Genomic DNA, 19451 nt, shown 5'->3' with positions numbered 1-19451 from the left:
ATTATCCTAATGCTAGATGCTGATTTTGGGACACATATAAGGCTTCTTAACGATTTTGATCTTCTTGCAAGGTCGGTCAGTAATGCCGTCTCAAGGAATCTTCAATTGTATATAGTATATATATATGTATATATATTGTGGCATTATGTTGGCCTAGGATCATCGATCTTCTAATATTTCTTCAGTTAAATTGACGCACTTTGCATTTGACCAAAGTTGTCTCTAGATTACGCATTAGATAAATGATATATAGTGTGTTTTATTTATGTGTGTATAGTATAGTATAGTATAGTTGTTTTGTCGTTGCTTAACATCGCTCTTAAGGTACATTTTAAAGCCGATCAATTTTCAACACTCCCTTCTCATTTTGTTTTCGCATCGTTACATTTCCAGATGCAGATATAAGTATTTCTATAAGTATAGATTAACCCCTAAATTAAAAACTATCTTTGAACTATCACATACAAGTTCACTAATAAACAAAAGAGAGAACAATTCAAGGCGAAACATAAGAGACAAAAAATCTGAATAATCTTGGCGAATCAATTTTGGTTTTCCCTTTTTTTTTTTGACATTAGGAATTTAAACGCACTTTTTGGGGAACTCTTTGTTTTTTTGTTTTTTTTTTTTGTTTTACCCCCTTGGTAGCAGTTGAGAAATGGATTCATACAACTAAAACTGACAACTCCTCCTTCATTTGTATACCTAGTTATGGTTATATGTGTGTTATGGAGTGTTCGTGATTATGTCTCTCCAAGATCTTAAGTCTCACTTAACATATTGCAAAAAAAAAAAGGAGCGCAAACGATAAAAATGACTTAACTAAATTGAGTTTTAATACATTTTTGGGGATTTGGGGCCCCCAACACTTGAAACTTGAACGTAGTGGCGTTAAAAAAAAAAAAACATACTTCTTTCTTAAACTACGACGATCCTTTTTCTTTCTGTGTATGGAGGACCCACTTAAGTATATATTTTAAAGTTGGGTACTCGCTGGAGGAGATCCTCCGCCCCGCGGCGAGACTGTCTTCCCTAAAGTAGATCTGCTGGTCCATCTCCTGTCCGTTGGTTCCTGTTCCATTCAGCCTTACAGCTTCACATCCTGCTGACCCGTCGCTGTTGTTGTTGTTGTTGTTGTCGTCGTCGTGGCATCTTGGGTTGGCAACTGGGCAGCATCGGCGGTACGTCTCCTCGACTGGATGAACTCCACCAGGTACTCGATGCCCCAGGCCAGCGCACAAATCATGATGCAAACGCTCTGAGTGTGTATGCAAATCGGATAGCTGTCGGTCACGTCCCGAATGAGACCTGTAATCAAAACCAAAAGAATCGTTTTTGAGTAAGTAAGGAGTTAAGTTCAATGGGATTGTGGAAATGCCCTACCGATGAGGGGTCCAAATGTGATGACGAACAGGGCCTTGCCCACCAAATGCCAGCCGAAAGCTGAGGGCAGCTTCTCCAAGGAGCAGTATTCCGATACGGTCAGGGTGAAGTTGCTCAGGGCGGAGCCTCGGAAGAAGCCGCAGATCGACAGCCACACCATCAACTGGGTCCAGTCCGTCTGCTCAGCCATAACTGGAAATATCAAGACGTTAATCGTTTGTTTTTAAAATCCTCGCAAACCAAAAAAGGAAGCTAATTTCAGAAAACTCATTTTTACTATTTACTATTACTTATTAAAGGATTGATAGCAGATATAATAAAGTATTTTATTTTTATTAAAATCAAAAACTTCAAAACAATTGTAATACGAAATGTATGCAGCTATACGACACTGAAGTACTATTTATATTTAATTTATGAAATTTATGTATTGATTTTGTTGATTATGGGAAAAACTTCTGAAGGTTTTGTTTGAGGAGGGATTTAATAACAAATACTATTTACTTGTTAAACACTTTTTACCCAATCAGCCTATTGTTTGATCCCTTTATTTGAAATCGAAATTTAATCGAAAACCTGATCGCATTCCCAGATACTCACTCGAACGGGTGAGGGCCACAAAGATGATGGACACGAGGAAAATGGTGCGCTTCTTGATGGTGGTGCGATCGAAGATCGGCGGCAGAACTATCCGTGCGGCGATATCCGTGATGGCGGTGATGGAGAGGCAGAAGGCGACATCCGCCTTCTGGTAACCCAAATTGGCGAAGAAGAACGGGGTGACCATCTTGAAGTTCATCTCGGCGACGTAGAAAATGGAGAGACCGAACAGCAGATTGAGGAACATCTTATCCTTGAGCATATCAATGTCGAGCAGATCGGCGAAGCGCCGCCAGAATCCCGCCTTCTTGGCCTTCTTCTTCGCCTCATCATCGAGGGCGGCAGCCGCCTCCGCCTGTTTGTCCAGCTCGGTGGGCTTCATCTTGATGAAGCTATCGCGATGGCCGCCGAGGACAATGCTGCCCGTGGCGGTGCCAACACGTCGCAGTTCGCGATCGTTCTGCTCGAACTCATCGTCGCCGGTGTTGAGATGCACCTGGAGAATGGAGCCGGTGAAGTCCATGTAGGAGAGGTTCGAGGTGACCGAGGCCTTGCGGCAGCGCAGCTGCGTGGCATTGACCTCCGCCTGCGACGTATAGCCGCCCGAATCCGTGCCCGCTCCATGGGCAGCCGACTGGACGCCGGCCAGCGACATGATGCGCGGAAAGGTCGGTCTCTTCGGCAATCCCAACCGGTTGCCGTTCATCGTATTCATGGCCATCTCCGAGTAATTCTTGCGCATCGAATGCTGGTGCGGATTGTGCTTGTGGAACAGCAAGGTGTTCATTTCGGGCAGGGCGTCCTCCTCGTTGCCATCCTCCTTGATCACCTTGAACTCGGGCGCACCGCCGCCGCCAGCTGATGCCGCGCCACCTGCTCCGCCGCCCACCGTCAGCTGGGGCTGCGGGGTGGGCAGGGCCGAGATGCACATCAGCTCCTCGTCGTCGAACTCCTCCTTCATGTGCCACTTCACCGGCTGCAGCAGCACCGATCCGACCGTGGCATTGAGGGCCACGCCCGCCAGCAGCAGCACCGCCCCCCGGAAGTCGTACGCCTCCAGCAGGATGCGCACCAGCTGCGGCATGATCAGCATACCCATGGCCGTCCCGGCCATCGACAGTCCCACCGCCTGGCCGCGCTTGTGCTTGAAGTAGTGATTCAGCGCCACGAAGGCCGCCGATGTGGACAGACCCACGCCGATGCCGTTGATCACGGAGTAGGTGCTCAGGATGTGGGCCATGCTCGTCGCCGGCGATGTGAGCGCCAGGCCCAGGCCGCACAGCAGCGATCCCGCGATGGCCACCTTGCGGTAGGAGAACTCCTTCAGCAGCGGTCCCACGAACAGTCCGGAGAAGTTCATGCACACGTCCAGCGCACTGATGATGATCGCCGCCCCCGTCGTGCCCACGTTGAGATCCTTGAGGGTGTCTCCAAAGAGCAGCCCGAACGACGGCTCGATGGAGCGGGTGGCCAGCTGCAAGGAGAGATATTCGGGTGAGTGATTTTGTATAGAGTATTGTTACTATATGTTACTTAAGATTCTAAGATCCTTTTCTCCGACATTTCACTTTTCCCAACTACACGATTGCATGACCTATAATTATGCTGACCTTTTGGCTGATAATTATTTTCCTAAGAGAAGTAATAATTTGTCTTGTATAAGTAAATGTTTTGGATTCTATTTAAATTACCTAAGTATCAGGATAATTTTCTACATTATATCAATTATGAAAGGGAAGAAATTTCAGATGAGTTTGGAATATTTCATTAGATATTCTCCCCTTTTTTGAACTACCTTTATCTATCATCTTCAATGAGTTGATGCTAATGCTAATTCCCAAGATGAGTACTAATTCTTACTGAATATAATCCATTTATATTGATCTAATTGTTTCTATTAATACAAACTAATATCAAGTTATGTGGATTTATCCTATTATTTGCTGAAACTTGTTTGGTTCTGTTTCAAATTATATTGATATATTCAATTCTAAAAACATTCTTATTGAATCTAAAGTTAACCCTATGTTTTGATCCTTGGATCGAAATTGTTTGGTCCCGTTTATCTTTAGTGATTGATGGCTGTTGTATATCAGATTTTAAACAGGCTTTAGTTATTACTGCTCTCCCAGCCATCCAGCGATCGCCCACAACTCAATCGTGCTTCGATTCCTGATCGTTCAGCGCACCATAAATTATACACTTGCTTCGTTAACATTGTATTACTTTTATTCCTTTTGCATTTTTATGTGGGCCAATTTGCGCGAGCTAATCTGCCGTTCAGAGGCCGCGTGATTTATCGGCTGGGGAGGCAGAACTTGGAAAGAATTACTTATGGTGGGGAAGTGGGAATGGGAGGTAGATGTCACTCAGCCATAACCATTATCAGTGAAACCATTTCAAAAGGGGGAGATGTCTCCAGAGAAACTGTCACAGTGCATGACGTCATCACACGGATAACCATATCGCAAATGAAATAAAGAACCTTATCGGAACGCAAAAACCCTTTGCTGCGGAGAAGTGGACAAAACCCGAACCCCTATCGATGCACTTCAGATTCAGGTCCGCCTCTTCAGGCCCCTGTTTTTAGCTTATCGGTTGTGCAATTCCATTGGCCCTTATCAATCCGGGGACTTGGCATCTGAATCTGAATCTGACTGACCGACTGACTGACTGACAAACGCTCTACTCCATTCATATTCGATTTGATTGATGGTTTTTTCCTCTTCTCCTATATTGTTTTTTGGGGGGCCTTGTGGAACCATCTACAGCTGGCCGTATCTATGAGCAAATGCCTGTCATGACTCGAAATTCGAGCATGTCTAATTTGTATTCGTGGAGTGGTTTGTCCTATAAAGTGGAGTGCTGTGAATTTTTTCATTAGACGACAGAGGTGGAAGGTGTCATCGTATATTTTAGAGGCCAAGCTAACGGATTTAATTGTGCAGAAATTAAGGGTGAAAAAACCCTTTCGTTATAAGTTCACAATAATAATTAGTTGACATATCAGTTTTATTTTTATAACACTTTTTCTTTGAAGAAATTACTACATTTTATTAGGTAATCCTACTGGGGTACTTTTAAACAAACAATTGCTTAAAATGCTTGCTTTTTACATAACTAGAAAATACTTAAGGCGAATTCTTATAGTTTATTAGAAAACTGAAATTATCATAATGCTTTAAAATTTAGCTGCCTTGCTATCTTGTACTGTAAACTAATTTAAATCTATTATATAATCAAAAAGAAGGGAAGAAAACTAAAATTATCATTAGCACTCTGAGATTTAAAACCTTGTTAAATTGCAATAAAGTTAAATAGGGTTTAATTTGCAATGACTTGCTGTCATCGAAACTTCCTCACTTGTTTTGAAACTACAGCCAACTTGTAATAAAATTGCCCAACATATTAAAACCTTCTAGTCAACCCAAACATATGTACATACTCTATATACACGACTGATGGGCTTCTTAAAGTGTTTTATTTGTTTGCGGTTGGGCTGCGATTATTATTGATTGTGCGCTTTGGTGCTTATTGATTTTCGAATTTCCGAATTACGGCGCCCATTCGAGCCACGACTTTATTATGTACGGAGATATATAGTATATGTGCCTTTATGGGGCGTTTCACTCAAAGCCTTAATTGCTTGATAATTGAATTATCAGAACTCATAATCGAAGAAGGAGAGCATTTGAAGGAAACAACCACGCGCTCGCTAGGTGTTCATCGTTAATAATGCTAAAATTGTTCAATCATTTTGCGATCGTAGGTTGGTTCGATTGGGGTTCCATAATTCCCCCTAAGTTCCCACACTTTGATTTCAAGACAAGCAATTACAATTGATTGATCAATTCCAATTGATGGCTCAATAGTAGAAATGTACAAAAAGAATATTGCCGCCAAATAGTGACTTACTTTCCTGTATTACAAATCGTATTACTTACTATACGATTTTGCCATACTTTGACTTGTTTAATAAAACAAGAAATCCCTCAAAGCTTCGCGTGAATGCTCAATCATTTTCAATAAAAATCCATGATCTATGTACTTCGAATTTGTTCTGATTTACATCAAGAGCCCGTTCTGGATACTATAGAGCATTCGATATGAATAATAATGGCTAATGCCCAGCAGTTCCGCTACAACAAGGAAATCTCATTCAACGCGTGTTTTTCGATTTCAAGAATACCAACGACCTATCCGACCAGTTTTCATTTGAAATGTGCACATTTTCAGCGGTTGGGGGGTAAATAATTTGCTTTTTTTTTTTTTTTGTGGTAGCTGTTGAGGATTGTTTATTAGCTATTGCCATATTCTACAAATGTAAATATATATATATATGCACATGTTTTTTCTGATATTTGGATTGGCGAGCGTTAAGCTCGACAGTTTTAGCGAAAAACAGCCAAAGACAAACAGCAAACCCGGTTAACAACCCAGTTGGGGGAAAAAAAATATACGAGACTCTGGACTCGGATTGTTTGATTTGGTGGAGATACTGCTCCAAATCAGCTTATTGATTTACGGGCTGATCGGTATTGGTATTATTCAGCTGGGTTTCGGGGGGCGGGCTAAAATGCGAAATTTGCACAATTAGCTGCTAACTTATTTTTAAACATTTCGTGCAATATTTTCAAATCTAATTTACAAGTGGATTCCCCTTTCGCCGCCGTTTGCGTGAAATTAACGTGACACTTGAGTGTTCGCAACGAAAGTCAGTTTGAATGTACACAGATATATATATTACGTATATATACATATATATTAATGTGGGTTTTATCGTTGTCGGGTCCCTCTATATAGACAATATTACTTAACACGTTGTTGTATTTCAGAGAATTGTAATTGAATTTGAAGGGTTTATGGAATAGAAATGTTTGTGGGTCAGAAAGCTGTATTTTAAAAGCGACACATAACCCTGATGTGATTTATTGCTTTAAGTGTAGTTTATTTTTCACTTTTTCTCGCTTTTCAGCAATCTACAGATGTCAAGCGCTTTAGTACCCATAAATTACACTTCCGAATCGGAAGCCACACGTGCCATAGAAGTAATTTATTTAAAATACTATGGTAAAAATAATAAAAGTTAAAGGTGTTGTTTTTATTTAAAGGCTGGGTTTACAACAACACACAACGCGAAATTTCTATACAAAAATACAACGAGTTTCAAGCTTTATGATCCAAATTATTAACAGGGTTTATTTACATTATATACCTACAAAAAATATTTGAAACAGCTTTAATATTTAAAACTCGATTGTATAACCGGGTAACTTGTATATAAAAGAACGTTTCATGTTTTACCTCTAATTTACGATAATATAAAGCGTTAAAAGGCATTTCAGTTTATATATTTCAACTCAACTCGGTTAGAGTTACAGAACAAAAAATTGGTTAATTTCGATTTATAAATGAAACACCAAGCTTGAACCTTTTGTTCGTGTAAGACAAATAATCTGTTATCAAAATTTGTTAGCAGCCGATCTATTTTTAACACCTTGCTCAGCTTGAACCTATTTCACAATATGTAAATATAGCACGGCTGGGTCTCGGGACTAAAAGTTCCACTGTCTATCTGGAAATGAAAAGATATTGAATGGGGCATATACTCTATATTGGGGAGCCACTTGGCGGCGCGTGGATCTACTGGTTTCGAATTCACTTTTGGCGTGTTATCAATTCTCAAGTCCAAAGGTTCGTGACGTCTCTTCGCTGCGTGCGAATATCGTGTATGGTTGGCTGGCTTTTGGATGGCGTGGATATAACCCATATTAGGAGGCCATCAAGTGTGTCTCTCCCCCATGTCACCACCATGTCACCCCCCCATGATGACGTTGCTCGGGCAGAGCAGACGTCACTGGATTCCATCCACGTCTTCATCCCCGACTTTCCGGGGAAGCTCTTGACCAACCAACCGCCGTAAATCAAGTCCGTTCCTCCTATCGATTTCCCATTAAGTTTTGCGTGGAATTTTTCATGGTTCCCCACTTGATATTTCATCATTTCTGTCATTTGTCCTTTACAATTTGAACTTTATATTTGAAATGGTATCTCTGGCATTCTGCTGTCCATTTTTCAGCTTGATAAGGAGTGAATTGTTGAGCCCCAGTTTAATTTGCCTCCAGAAGTTAGTAACCCATTTATATGAATGGCAGAATCGGTCAATTACCGATAATCGCCTACAGAAATTGTAAAATTGTGTAATTGTGAATGCTAAATGAATTTATTTTCGGCATTAGCGCACGCATTTTTCAATTTATTGTGCGGAAAACTACGTAGTGTAATTTAATAGCTCCGTAATTGCATTCGTGCAAGGGTTTTCAATTTGATTCACAATTGCTTTCACATTTATAAATAAGTCATTTTAGTTTTCGCCTTTCCCGATTAATTGAATAATAAATCTTGAAAAGTTCTTTTAAAATTCAAAGGTAAAGAGGGGAAATTAAAACATCTTCATTAAATGTAATACACATTTATGGGTCCCTTGGTATTTATTTTCATGATTATGATATTGAGGCATTAAATCTTTGAATATTAAATATTCCGATTTTACGGGGATTTAGGGAGTTGTGGGGATGAAGTGGTAAAGTGACTTGCTAACCCGTTCAGTTCAATGCATTTTATTCCGATTACCCCGCAGATCGCTACCCTTGTGACTGAATTAAAAGTGAATTTAAATAATTACATTTTAATTTACGTTTTTTGTAACTTTACGAGTGCCTTGAACTTGGGATTCTCCTTGTGTAATGCTCTTCTTGGCAAAACAATATTTGTGCCAGTGAGTCAGAAAGTCGGAAAACCGAAGAAAAACGAAGAAAAAGAGAACGACGATCGTCGGTGAATTAATAAGTTCGAATTGAAATTGAATTGTTGGCAATTGAAGCAATTAATTGTGAAGTACATTTCACTACCGAACCAAACCGAGCAAATTTTCAACTCAACTCAACTCAAGTCAACTCAACTCGACTGAACTGAACTCAACTGGAGGGGTTTTTCGCCCGCTGCCAAACATTTCAATTAAAGCCACACACAGCCACAAAAAATAATAATAATAATGAAGGCGAAACAATAACAAAAAGTTGACTCGACATTGCCATAAAACAAAAGCCGTCACAAAGCTGAACTCGAAATTGAATTGAACTGAACCGAAGCCAAACCGAACCGAAACGCCCTACAGTTAAATCTCGCTATTGAGTAACCACTCAAGTTGTTTTTTCAATGTCTCGTTTGAGTTTTTACAAGTTGTTACCAATTCGGAGAGCCAGTTTATGGCATAAACGGAAAAACGTTTGCTTTGACATAATGAGGTCTAAAAAACAATTGGTTTTCAAATACGTCTCTTGTCATAATTTATGGTCGTGTCTTGTTAAGTTTATTTTTAAGCGGACATGCCAGCGAGGTTTCACTGTTAATGGGCTACAAAACGGAGCGGATGGAGGCTTAATATTGGGGCTGATGGCTCCGTTGGTGATGCTGGCCTGCACATGATCGCAATCATGTGATTTACCCAATAGACATTCTCGTGCAGATACAGATAGGCAAACTCAGATAAAAACACATTCAAATAAATCTATATAAATATTTTTCATATCTTTTTTACCCTCGATAAATGCCACTTTATGGTAAAATTCAAAAATTGCCAAGTAATGGTATACAAATTTTCTAAGAAAAAATTTTGATAATCTCATGTAAAATTCTTCTTCAGTTCTCGAGGTTTACAAAAAATATTGGGAAAGAAAAGCAGTTTATATATCTGCTATGTTCTTCATATTGAACACTTATAGAAACATACATTTCACATGTAAACATTAAACTGATCGCTGGTTTTTTTTTTCTTTCCAGTGTAGTTACAAGAGCAGCTGTTTGTTCGCTGCAAACGAGTTTCGGTTGTCGAGGGGCAGGAAGAGCTCCTTCCCCGGCGGCGTTGCAAGTTGCAACGCAGTCACGTGATCGGCGGGCAAACAGCATCAGCTGCTGGCCTTTGTTGTGGCCAAAACCGGATTTGCCCCAAAGGCGGCGGCGGCACATGTGCATTTGACTATTGACATTGATTGGGACCCGTTGTTAAGGCCTTTATTGTGCAGTCCGCTTGTTTTTTTTTCGCTGCCACCAGATATTCTGCTAGTGGCTCCCCAACGATCTCGATCTCGATCACGATCACGTGACGTCGTTGCAAAAATAAATTGGGGTAGAGAAGAAAGTTTTCTTTTTGTCAATTTCATTTACATGTGGTTTTTCTTTTTTTTTTTTTTTGTGCTGTTTGTTTTGCCTCCCCGAAGGCGAGAAAACGTTTTTGTTTTCTTATTTCTGGGTATTGATTTCAGAGCACTATCGAAAGGGAAATTGGCTTAGATCAGTGGCTATTTTCCGAAATTAGATTCACAATTCAATGTTGAATGGGTGCAAGATTTAAAAATACAATACAACAAATTGAGGAAGCATCTGCTTCAGTTTTAAACGCAATCTGATTATTATGCCTAAGTAAACACTTAATCAAGTGCAATATATATTTATATTTGGAGGTCGTAAATCAAAAACTTCACATTAAGTAAACCCAATGATTAAACTTTGTATTTCATTGATATTCTATAGGTGATAATCCTTCGAAAATCGGAAATCTCTCTTCCGCACATCTGTATCTTTTGGCTATTGTTGCGAAATCGGCTGATCTTCAGTCATAAAACGTCTGACAATCACCACTTAGTTTATGGGAACAGAATGTCTGGCGCGTGGGTTGGAAATTAGCATCCATATTCCATATTGATAATCCATCAAATCCAAATCTAACGCTGCGATCTCGTGCAGCATTACTTTTATAGACTCAAACACAATGGATCGATTCTTCTGTTGGCTGATCGCTTTTAGCAGTTGTTAAAGTTTGATTAACATTCTGAGATCGCCGCACGCTTCTGGATCTCTTGGATCGGTATATATATATGATATATCTCTTGGTTTTAGCATTCACTTGCGAATGCTCATTGTGGGCTCTTTCGTGTGAAGTGTGTTTGTTCAGTTAAAGGCGTTCGCATCTTGTTTGATTCTCTAATATATACACTTATGTATGTATTTATATGGACGCGACCACGAACGCTTACTGTGCTCTATTTTAATTCTATTTATTGTTTATCTCGCGCCTGGTACTCGGAATTTGTCAAAGAAATTAGCTCTCATTTGCGAAAACAGAGACCGATCAACACACACAGATACATTCACCAATTGTGCAAAGAAACAAAACGTCACAATTAACAAGAATTCGGAATTTGTTGGGGGAATTAAGTGGGAATTGGTTCAAGTTGGGGTTTTTTTTTTTTTTAAATAAATACAAGGTTATAACTAGATTTATTTATGGATAGAAAAATCATTTTTCAGGAGGAAATATTTTTACATTAGACTTTCTAAATGGAAGCATTGTTAGATATTTGAAAGGCCTTTGACAGCCAGTCCGACCATAATAAATCAAGCATTTATCCTTATTTCGATTCCCTTGCGGATCGGGTTCCCGACCCCCACGTGTCGCGCCAAAAGAGTCGATTTTCCGAATGTCAGAGCTACTTAAAACCTCTTACAATCCAGCTGATTCGAAAGACGTTAACTTATCTGAACACCATTCGGAAATGTTCTAATTGGCTTTCGAAGTGCGACGACACTAATGCCACTTCACATTGGAACAGTGTGTGGGTATATGTGGAATACATATGTACCGGCGTGTCCAGATATAGATTGTTCGACTCGAGTGAAGCATGCCGGATACTTTTTTTTTTTTTTTTTTTTTTTTATGACGTATTGAGGCAGCGAGCATGCGTTTGTCGAATGCTAAACGGTCGACCGATCGGTCGAGCTCGGGGTGATTATACCCCCACAACCCACCGATTGGGGAAACACTCGGTGCCCCCCAAAAAAAATAATAAAAAAAACAAAACTCGGTCTCTCACGCTTGTCTTACATGTCCAGCTCGCTAATCAAAATCCGTGTATTCTAATTATCAATTAAGCCGATGTGCTAAATTTTAAGCTTAATTGCATGGCAGTTCGCTGATGCGGGGGGATTTCGGTTTGGTAACATCTTGAGCCCCATGAACCAATGTGTTAATCGCACCTGATATTGATAACAGAGGGTCCGAGACCGCGACCGAAACAAAATGCGGAATCACAAATAGTTGCGACGACATCGCGAAACTATGACGATTCTCCCGCCTTTCTACTATATATTTAATAACTTGTTTTGCTCTTTTTCCTACCAAATTGGCTTCGCGTCTTTGAAAAGCAAACGAAACCCAATGAGAAAAACAAGTAAACACCCTATTTTCTGTTATTTTTTATCTAGAAAACAAGGCATTTGCTGTGCTGGCTGCATTTTGAAACTGTCAAACAAGAAAAAGTTTTGATTATCCTATAAATTGATTTGATATTTAGGAAAATACAAAGAGAATGTGGGGGTTATATTAAAGATATTAAAATGCGGGGGCATTTTTATCAAGCAAATTGCAGCATAAGAATGATATATTTGATTTATGTGAATATTTTGAATACATATCACATCGGAATACAATATACCCCGAGTGCTTAGAAATAAACTGAAAGAGAGCATCGGCACAAGTGGCACCCACAACATTAACTTGGCTTTCATTATTTCTCCGACACTGAACACACAGAAAAAAAAAAGGAAAAAAAGAAACAAAAGCCATATATAATTTATAGGTAAACAGAGACAACAAATCAGACGACACACACCGCAAATAGGTGGGATTGAAAAAGAACAGATGGGAATAAAAACAACAGACGAAGGCAGCAGACGGTAGATAGATATAGATTCGTCGTGTGTTCAAAGTCAGTGGAGCAAAGTCCACAGTAATTCTGCCGAAGAAATCTTCGTTTCGTATTCTTCAATTGTTTTGCAATTTTCATCATTGGTCGAGTGGCAAGCCACCTTTTCAATTTACGTTCGCCATCGAAAAATGTTTGAACAAAAAAGCACGCTTGCAAATCAATCGAAATCAAATAAAAACTGACGTGTGACAAAGCCGGCCAATTGACCCCCGGGCTTCAGAGAATTTTCTTTTATTTTCGCCAATGGTTTCGCAAAACAAGGTAAACAACAGGCTGCTATAAAAAATATGCTCAATATGCAATATGGTTTTTATGCCAATTAATGAAAAAATGTATTACATGTTACTTTGTTAAAAAAAAAAACAGATTCATAGACATTTTTTGTTTTTAACAGCTTTGGTGTAATATGATCGATGGAGTGTGGCTATCCATTTTTTGTTTTTCACGCAGCGAGCTATAAAAAAATACGTATTGCAATTTAAACAAAGTGATTAGTGATGATTAATCACAGTGATAACAGCGCTTCAGATATAATCGTTCTGTGCACCTAATGGGTATCCACTTTATTTCGAATAAATTCAGCAATTATTCCGGTGAGCTAGAATAAAGTGAGTCGGCGGCCTCGAAGCAAAGCCATTTCCGAATTACATATCTGAAGTTTTTGCATATATCTTAGTTATATCTTTTCTCGTGGCCGCATTTTGCTATCGGTCACGTGCTTTTTTTAATGGGTTCGCCTTCGTTTCTTTGTTTTGCTGTCTTACGTAAACAATTTTCAGCGAATTTCCAATTGGGTTGTGTGCGCGGATATTAGACTATGGAGCTGGCCTGGTCGTTCTTTATCATCGCCTTGAACATTGCAGACAGACAGACGACGCGGTTATTTTTTCTTTGGTTCTCTGATAAGGTCTTTAAACAATGTGCACCCGGACCAGACGTTCTGTGTGTGAATGGGTGTAGTTAAATTTGGTTAATCCCCAGAAGAGCAATTTTAATCCAGTTAATCAGGCGCCATAACAGAAATTCCTAATAAAAAAAAACTTGAAAGCGGAAAGCAAACAACTTGATAACTCAAACATATTATGTATTTGAAAATCATCATAATATTGGGTACATTATTCGTACCTTCTATATATGAATTGCGTTTCCAGTGCAATTCCCTTATGAAATACCTCTATTATTAACCGATTTCTAGTTGATATTTTTAGATGCTCCACAGGTTATCTGATTTCAAAGGTGATTTAACAAGCACTTTTCATCTGATATTTTCCCTTTGATAATTGTCATTGTGCAAACACATTTAATTCGCTTAATGATTAAGCTTATTCAGCATTACTCCGAATTTCGCTAGATGAGTGAACCAATAATGAATTCCGTAAAGGTTTTACGGCCAGGTTTCCGGCCAGATTGCGTGGGAAAAGAAAAACAAACTTCTTCAGGGGTCCAGCAGCCATGGCAACAACTTTGAGGTGTAGGTGTTATTTAGCAAGACTCATGTTGTTTTTTGTCAACAGCCTCAACAATTTTTTGTTTATGGTGCATATATATTTCTCTATTGGCTTTTCGTGTTGTATAAGGTTCAAGTGCTAATTTGCCTCGTAAATGATTTAAAAGCGATTAAACGTGTGCCTGGTCAAAGATAGTGGAGGTATAGCGGAACGAAAACAAACAAAAGTTACGATTGCCATTGCGATTAATCGTACGAATTTTTAACCTATAAAAAAGCAAGCAAAACTCATAATCGAATGATTGGCATATCATTTAGTCGCCATCTAACCCCGTTGATGATGATGATGATGAAGATCGATTTTGTTTTCGCTATGCACCTTTCGTTCTATTGTGCCCGGCCGGGGATCAATTAAATTTTACGAGTGTTTTAAATTTTCCAGCGCGGGGCACTAAACCGAACTACTCAAGATTTGGGTGTCGAAGTCTGAATGTTGGTCGTGTGGCCAAGTGGGTCACAAATATCTTATCTATCTTGTTTCCATGGGATATGTTTGCACGACAATGAATCAGGGACAGTTCCAATCGACTGATTGCAAGATGATTAAAGATCTTGTTTTTTTTGTGTTGCGAGTTGCCCCCTTGAAAGTCATTGAATTTTTCAAAATCATAGAGCAGCCATGAACTTGAAATTTGGCTTTTCCTTTTTCCCCCTCGGTTTTCTGTAAAACTTTTCCCTCCGAAGCCTGCCGTTTCAATTTCAACACACATCCCCAAAGTGTCGTGGGTATTTGGTTTCCCTCTTGATGTTTACAAAGGACGAAAAACAAAAGGCACATTCCGTGCCAAACACTCGGTTTGTTTTGCAAATGGTGCGTTTTTTATGGGGTTTTATTCTACAGCTTTGTTTTTGACGCAACAAAAGCTGGGTGGGTACTTAGTTGAGGAGGCCGTCATGGGTGACAGAGTAGGGAGATATTACTTTCAAATTATCTATTAAATATTACTTCATTGGAGAAAGGAATTGAATTTAAAACCTTCTGAGAACTTTTAAGACTTACAAACCAATTGAAAACAGTGTTTTTTCGGACAAGAAAAATTCATTTCTCTCTAAAATCGTGGCCCAATAAAAGTGGTATATTCCCATTTATCATAACCTTTTGAACCACCCTCGCTCGAATCGTCGTGTCGCAACGCATTTGTTTCAATGACCAAAGCCATTGGCACTCGGCATTTGCTCGCATCCTAACCATATACATGTCCCCCCATCTCTTCCATTGATTGTGCTCGAAAGTCGGCGGCACCCAGATGATATAAGCGCCCATAATGCTCGAATCATTGTCTCCGCATTTGAGTACGCATAATCATTGCACGGAGCTATTTGCCTGTCTGATCTGTCAATTTTCGAGATCTTCGCTTGGCCACACACACAAATTAGCATGTATAATTGCACATCGTCTCGACTCATTTAGCCAGTCGCCTTTCTATTGCTAATATGGAAGGAAGGTAATTTTCAGAACTATTACATAATTGCCATGATCTGGTTCTGATTTGCGGTGAGTCATCCATTGCAAAGTGGACTTTGTTATGGTGCATTACCCTTGAAACCCTGTGACGTAACCGAAAGAATTTTAATTTATTTGTTTACGATAGGATTTTTCATACTTTTCATTGCATAATTGTTCTCGATAAAATCGAAAGGATATCTTTCAGAATAATAAATAAACTTTACTCTGTGCTATGATTCATTTAAGGTAATATCATTCCAGATTTGTGTGATATATATTTTGAATCTGTGAAGTGTTTTTGCCAAAATGTCGGGCCAACCATTAACAAAAGAGGCAGAAAATGAAACAAAATAACAACAATGTTCGCTGTATAGTATGTAGGCATATAAGGAGCCAGAGCCAACTACAGAAACTGAGAAAAAAAAATTGGATTGGGGCGCATTTTCGAGATCACGCGGCGGGTGCGTGATCTCCGGACAGATGCGATTCGAGAACCCACAGAAAACTCTTTGGTCATGATCGGGGTCTCCTTTTACTGCTCTTCATATATTATATTATATCTTTGTCTGGGCCGTTCGAAATTAGGGAGCAGCTGTTTGCCGACTGACTGTCTTCGTCGGGAAGAGTTTTTAGCTATCTGCGGGGTGTATCCCATATCCAGATATATTATATATACAAATATATAGGGGCTTGGATGCAAGGCAGTGTGGTTTGGAAATCAGGTAGTTCGAAATTTATTCTTCACCATTATTTATTGTAATAAGTTTCTGCTTTCCTACTTGATCTTTGTTTGATGAACTTCACAATTTTTGTAGAGGGCATACTGGTGATGATTAAATGGGTTTCCGTTTCATTATCACCTAATCAAAAGCAAATGCTGTCAAGTGATTAGAAATCAGCTTTCCCTTTAAAACAGCTGTGTAATTCTATTCCACTTGGTAAAACCAAAACCAAATAGATAAAAAACCAACTTTTTTGTGTGTCAACTCATTCCTTTAAATATTTAAGTAATCGCAAAGTGAATTGTTGGTCATAAGGTTTATTTATTATTAAATTGCAGTGATTTAGAGGGCGTTCGATTTGTACAAACACCGGCAACATCGACCCTTCCAATAATCTTTGGCTCAAACATGTCCATTAGGGGATTTATTATTAATGAAATTGGACTAAATGTGCCGCCCCAGAGAATTGGCATTTACAGGTAGCCATAAATCGGCGTGTAAACATGTGAAAATGCGGGTAGGACCAGAAGCATATTGAATTTCGTCATATTTCATTTGAATCTTATCGTCCATGTGAAAACAAGTTTACCACGAGCCATATAACTATGAAATGCCACGGGGTTCGGGTTCTCGGATTCGGATTGGGAACTAACCTATCCTAAGTGCGAATGGGGAAAGTGAGGCGCGGGGAGAAGACCACATTTTTTTTTTTTTTTTTTTAGCTGGACAGAAAAGAAAAAGGAAAGGCGGGGAAAGGTGAAAGGGGCCGGGGTTAAGAGGTCACAGCTCATTGGAATTGGAATGTGTCGAAGGGGTAAATCTAACATTTAATCAGGGGGGTTGAAGGTGGACTTACGTTGACCAAACTAACGCCAAAACATGCCACCCATCCCCAACCTCCATCGGGGGCCACTTTTCTGGGCTGTTTGGTTGCCATTTCTGCTGTCTTTGTTTTAGTTGTTGTTGTTGTTGTTTTTGTTGCTGTTGCTGTTGTTGTTTGGTTCACGTTCTCGTTCTCCTCGGTTGTCTGCTCTTTCTTCTGTTGTTTTTCTGCTTTTCCTGGATTTGCGTTGTTTTAGGTCTCTATATATGAGTTTTTGGTATATATAGATTTATGGATACTTTTTTACGTTGTGGTTTTTCCTTTCGATTTTCTTAATTTACGCGTTTGCCGTCTGTGGGGTTTGTTTTTGATGAGGTCTAATTATGTTTTTTCATTTCTTTGATTTTTAAACAAGACACTTCAAAAAAACAAATAAAAAAATGAAATGTTATAGATTCGTTTGCGTTCTTGCGATTTTGTATAAGTGTTGGTTTCTTATCACATTGGAATTTTGTTGTTATTATTTATATTTACTGTGTTGGTTTTTTAGAATTTATCTGAATTGGGGGTTGTGTTTTTTTTTTTTTATAAGGCACTTGATGGAGAACGCGTAGTGTGAATAATTTTCAGATTTTTTTTTTTTTATAATTCCCGTTTGGCCAATGGCTAATTTTTGCTTTTGTTTTGGTCAGCTTGGTTTTTTTTTTTCTGTTCCAGCTGTTTCACTGTTCTCCCTTTTCGTTCAAGGGGGGTGGTGACTGTGGGTGTGTTGCTTTATGTGTGTGTGTGTGTGTTGGTGTTGATTTGTTGTTGTTATTATTCTGTAGTGTCTGTCGGAGGGGGGCGGAGGGGGCGGGCCTTTGTGGCCTGCGTTGCGTTGCGTCGCTCTCAGCGGACTCTTGCCGTTTGGTACTGTGGTCGCCTCGCACAGCGCTATTTATTACAAAAGAGGGGGCGGCAGGCGCTCAATGTCTCCGTCTCCGCTTCTTCCGTCTCTGTCTCTGTCTCTGCTCCTCGCTTCTTCCCTTCTGGCCGTCTGCTGCTGCTCTGCTGTCTCGTCGTCGCCTGTCGTCCGTCTCGCTCGCTCTCTCGTCGCGTAGTCGCGTGGTCGCTTCCTCGATTTCGATGGGGTACGCGCGGCTGTTCAATCGATACTGAAATACGGAATACGGAATACTGCTGAATAGTGAATACTGAATACTGACTGCCGACTACCGTTGCCGTTGCTGTTGCTGTTGCCGTCCCGTCGCTGCTCTGGTGCGCTGCTGCTGGCCTGACTGCCGCCGCCGCTGCCTCGGTCGGCTTTACCGTCGTCGCACAGTGGAACAGAGTCTCATAACTTTTTGGCCAGCTAGCGATTTTTGGGGATAGAAAGAGACCAATCTTTCTTTAAGTGAGAACTCTTGTACGAGGGTTAAAAGGTAGAGGTGACCCAAAACTTTTTTAATTTAAAACTGTCATAAGTAAATAAAATAGTAAGCTTTAGGTTTAATACGTTTTGTCAAATTTCTTAAAATTTAAAAAATTAAATTCTTTGTGTTACCTTTTCCTTTTATTTACAAAAGTTTATTATATGACAGAGAAGATTGTGTGATTAAGAAGTGCAATGCATTATCTTGTTGACTTTATCCACCCATCAGAAAGACGCCGACAACGTTATTTGACAACACTAATTGCAATTAAAAAAACGGATAAGAACCCATAGGAAATTTGACTGGAATAGCGGGAGTCAGGACCATAGTACTGTTCCATTCAAAAAGAGAGTTGCTCCACCGTCGACGTCCGTGCGAGAGTCTCTGGCCATGTCTATATGTGTGTGCGTGTGTCGTTGTTGCCTGTGTTTCAAGATCGCGTTCTAATGTCGGCAGTGAGAGAGAGAGAGAGCGAGGGCAGAGCACGAGAGCTTGCTTACTTTGCTTGCCAAAATCTACAAACAATGCGCCTTGCTTCTTTGTTTACATTCGTTCTTTGTCTGAAGTTGTGTGGTGTTGCATTTGCTGCAGGCTCCAATTCTCTCGCCAACCCTCCTCCCCCCCTTTCCCGTATTCCCCTTCTCTTTTTCTGCTGTTCACTTGGCCTTTTAACTCGGCTGCAGTTGCGCAAATGCTCTCGCTGCCACTCTGACTCTCTCCATTCTCTCCGC

General features: G+C 39.9%; 1 protein-coding gene across 1 annotated transcript; it reads right to left on the bottom strand.

Moving 5' to 3' along the window:
- Positions 1-239: 239 nt before the first annotated feature.
- Positions 240-18515, bottom strand: LOC108094426. The gene is made up of 4 exons (XM_017195000.2): positions 17342-18515; positions 1984-3457; positions 1384-1575; positions 240-1308 (listed from the first exon to the last, which is right to left on the bottom strand). Exons 1-4 carry the CDS (start codon positions 17420-17422, stop codon positions 1088-1090), a joined length of 1968 nt encoding a protein of 655 aa, XP_017050489.1. The 5' UTR covers positions 17423-18515; the 3' UTR covers positions 240-1087.
- Positions 18516-19451: the final 936 nt, after the last annotated feature.

Source organism: Drosophila ficusphila, unplaced genomic scaffold, assembly GCF_018152265.1.
Source record: "Drosophila ficusphila isolate 14025-0441.05 unplaced genomic scaffold, ASM1815226v1 contig_198, whole genome shotgun sequence".
In the NCBI taxonomy this organism is placed as follows: domain Eukaryota; kingdom Metazoa; phylum Arthropoda; class Insecta; order Diptera; family Drosophilidae; genus Drosophila; species Drosophila ficusphila.
The sequence above is the reverse complement of the archived record's forward strand: the minus strand, read 5'-3'. Positions and strand labels throughout refer to the sequence as shown.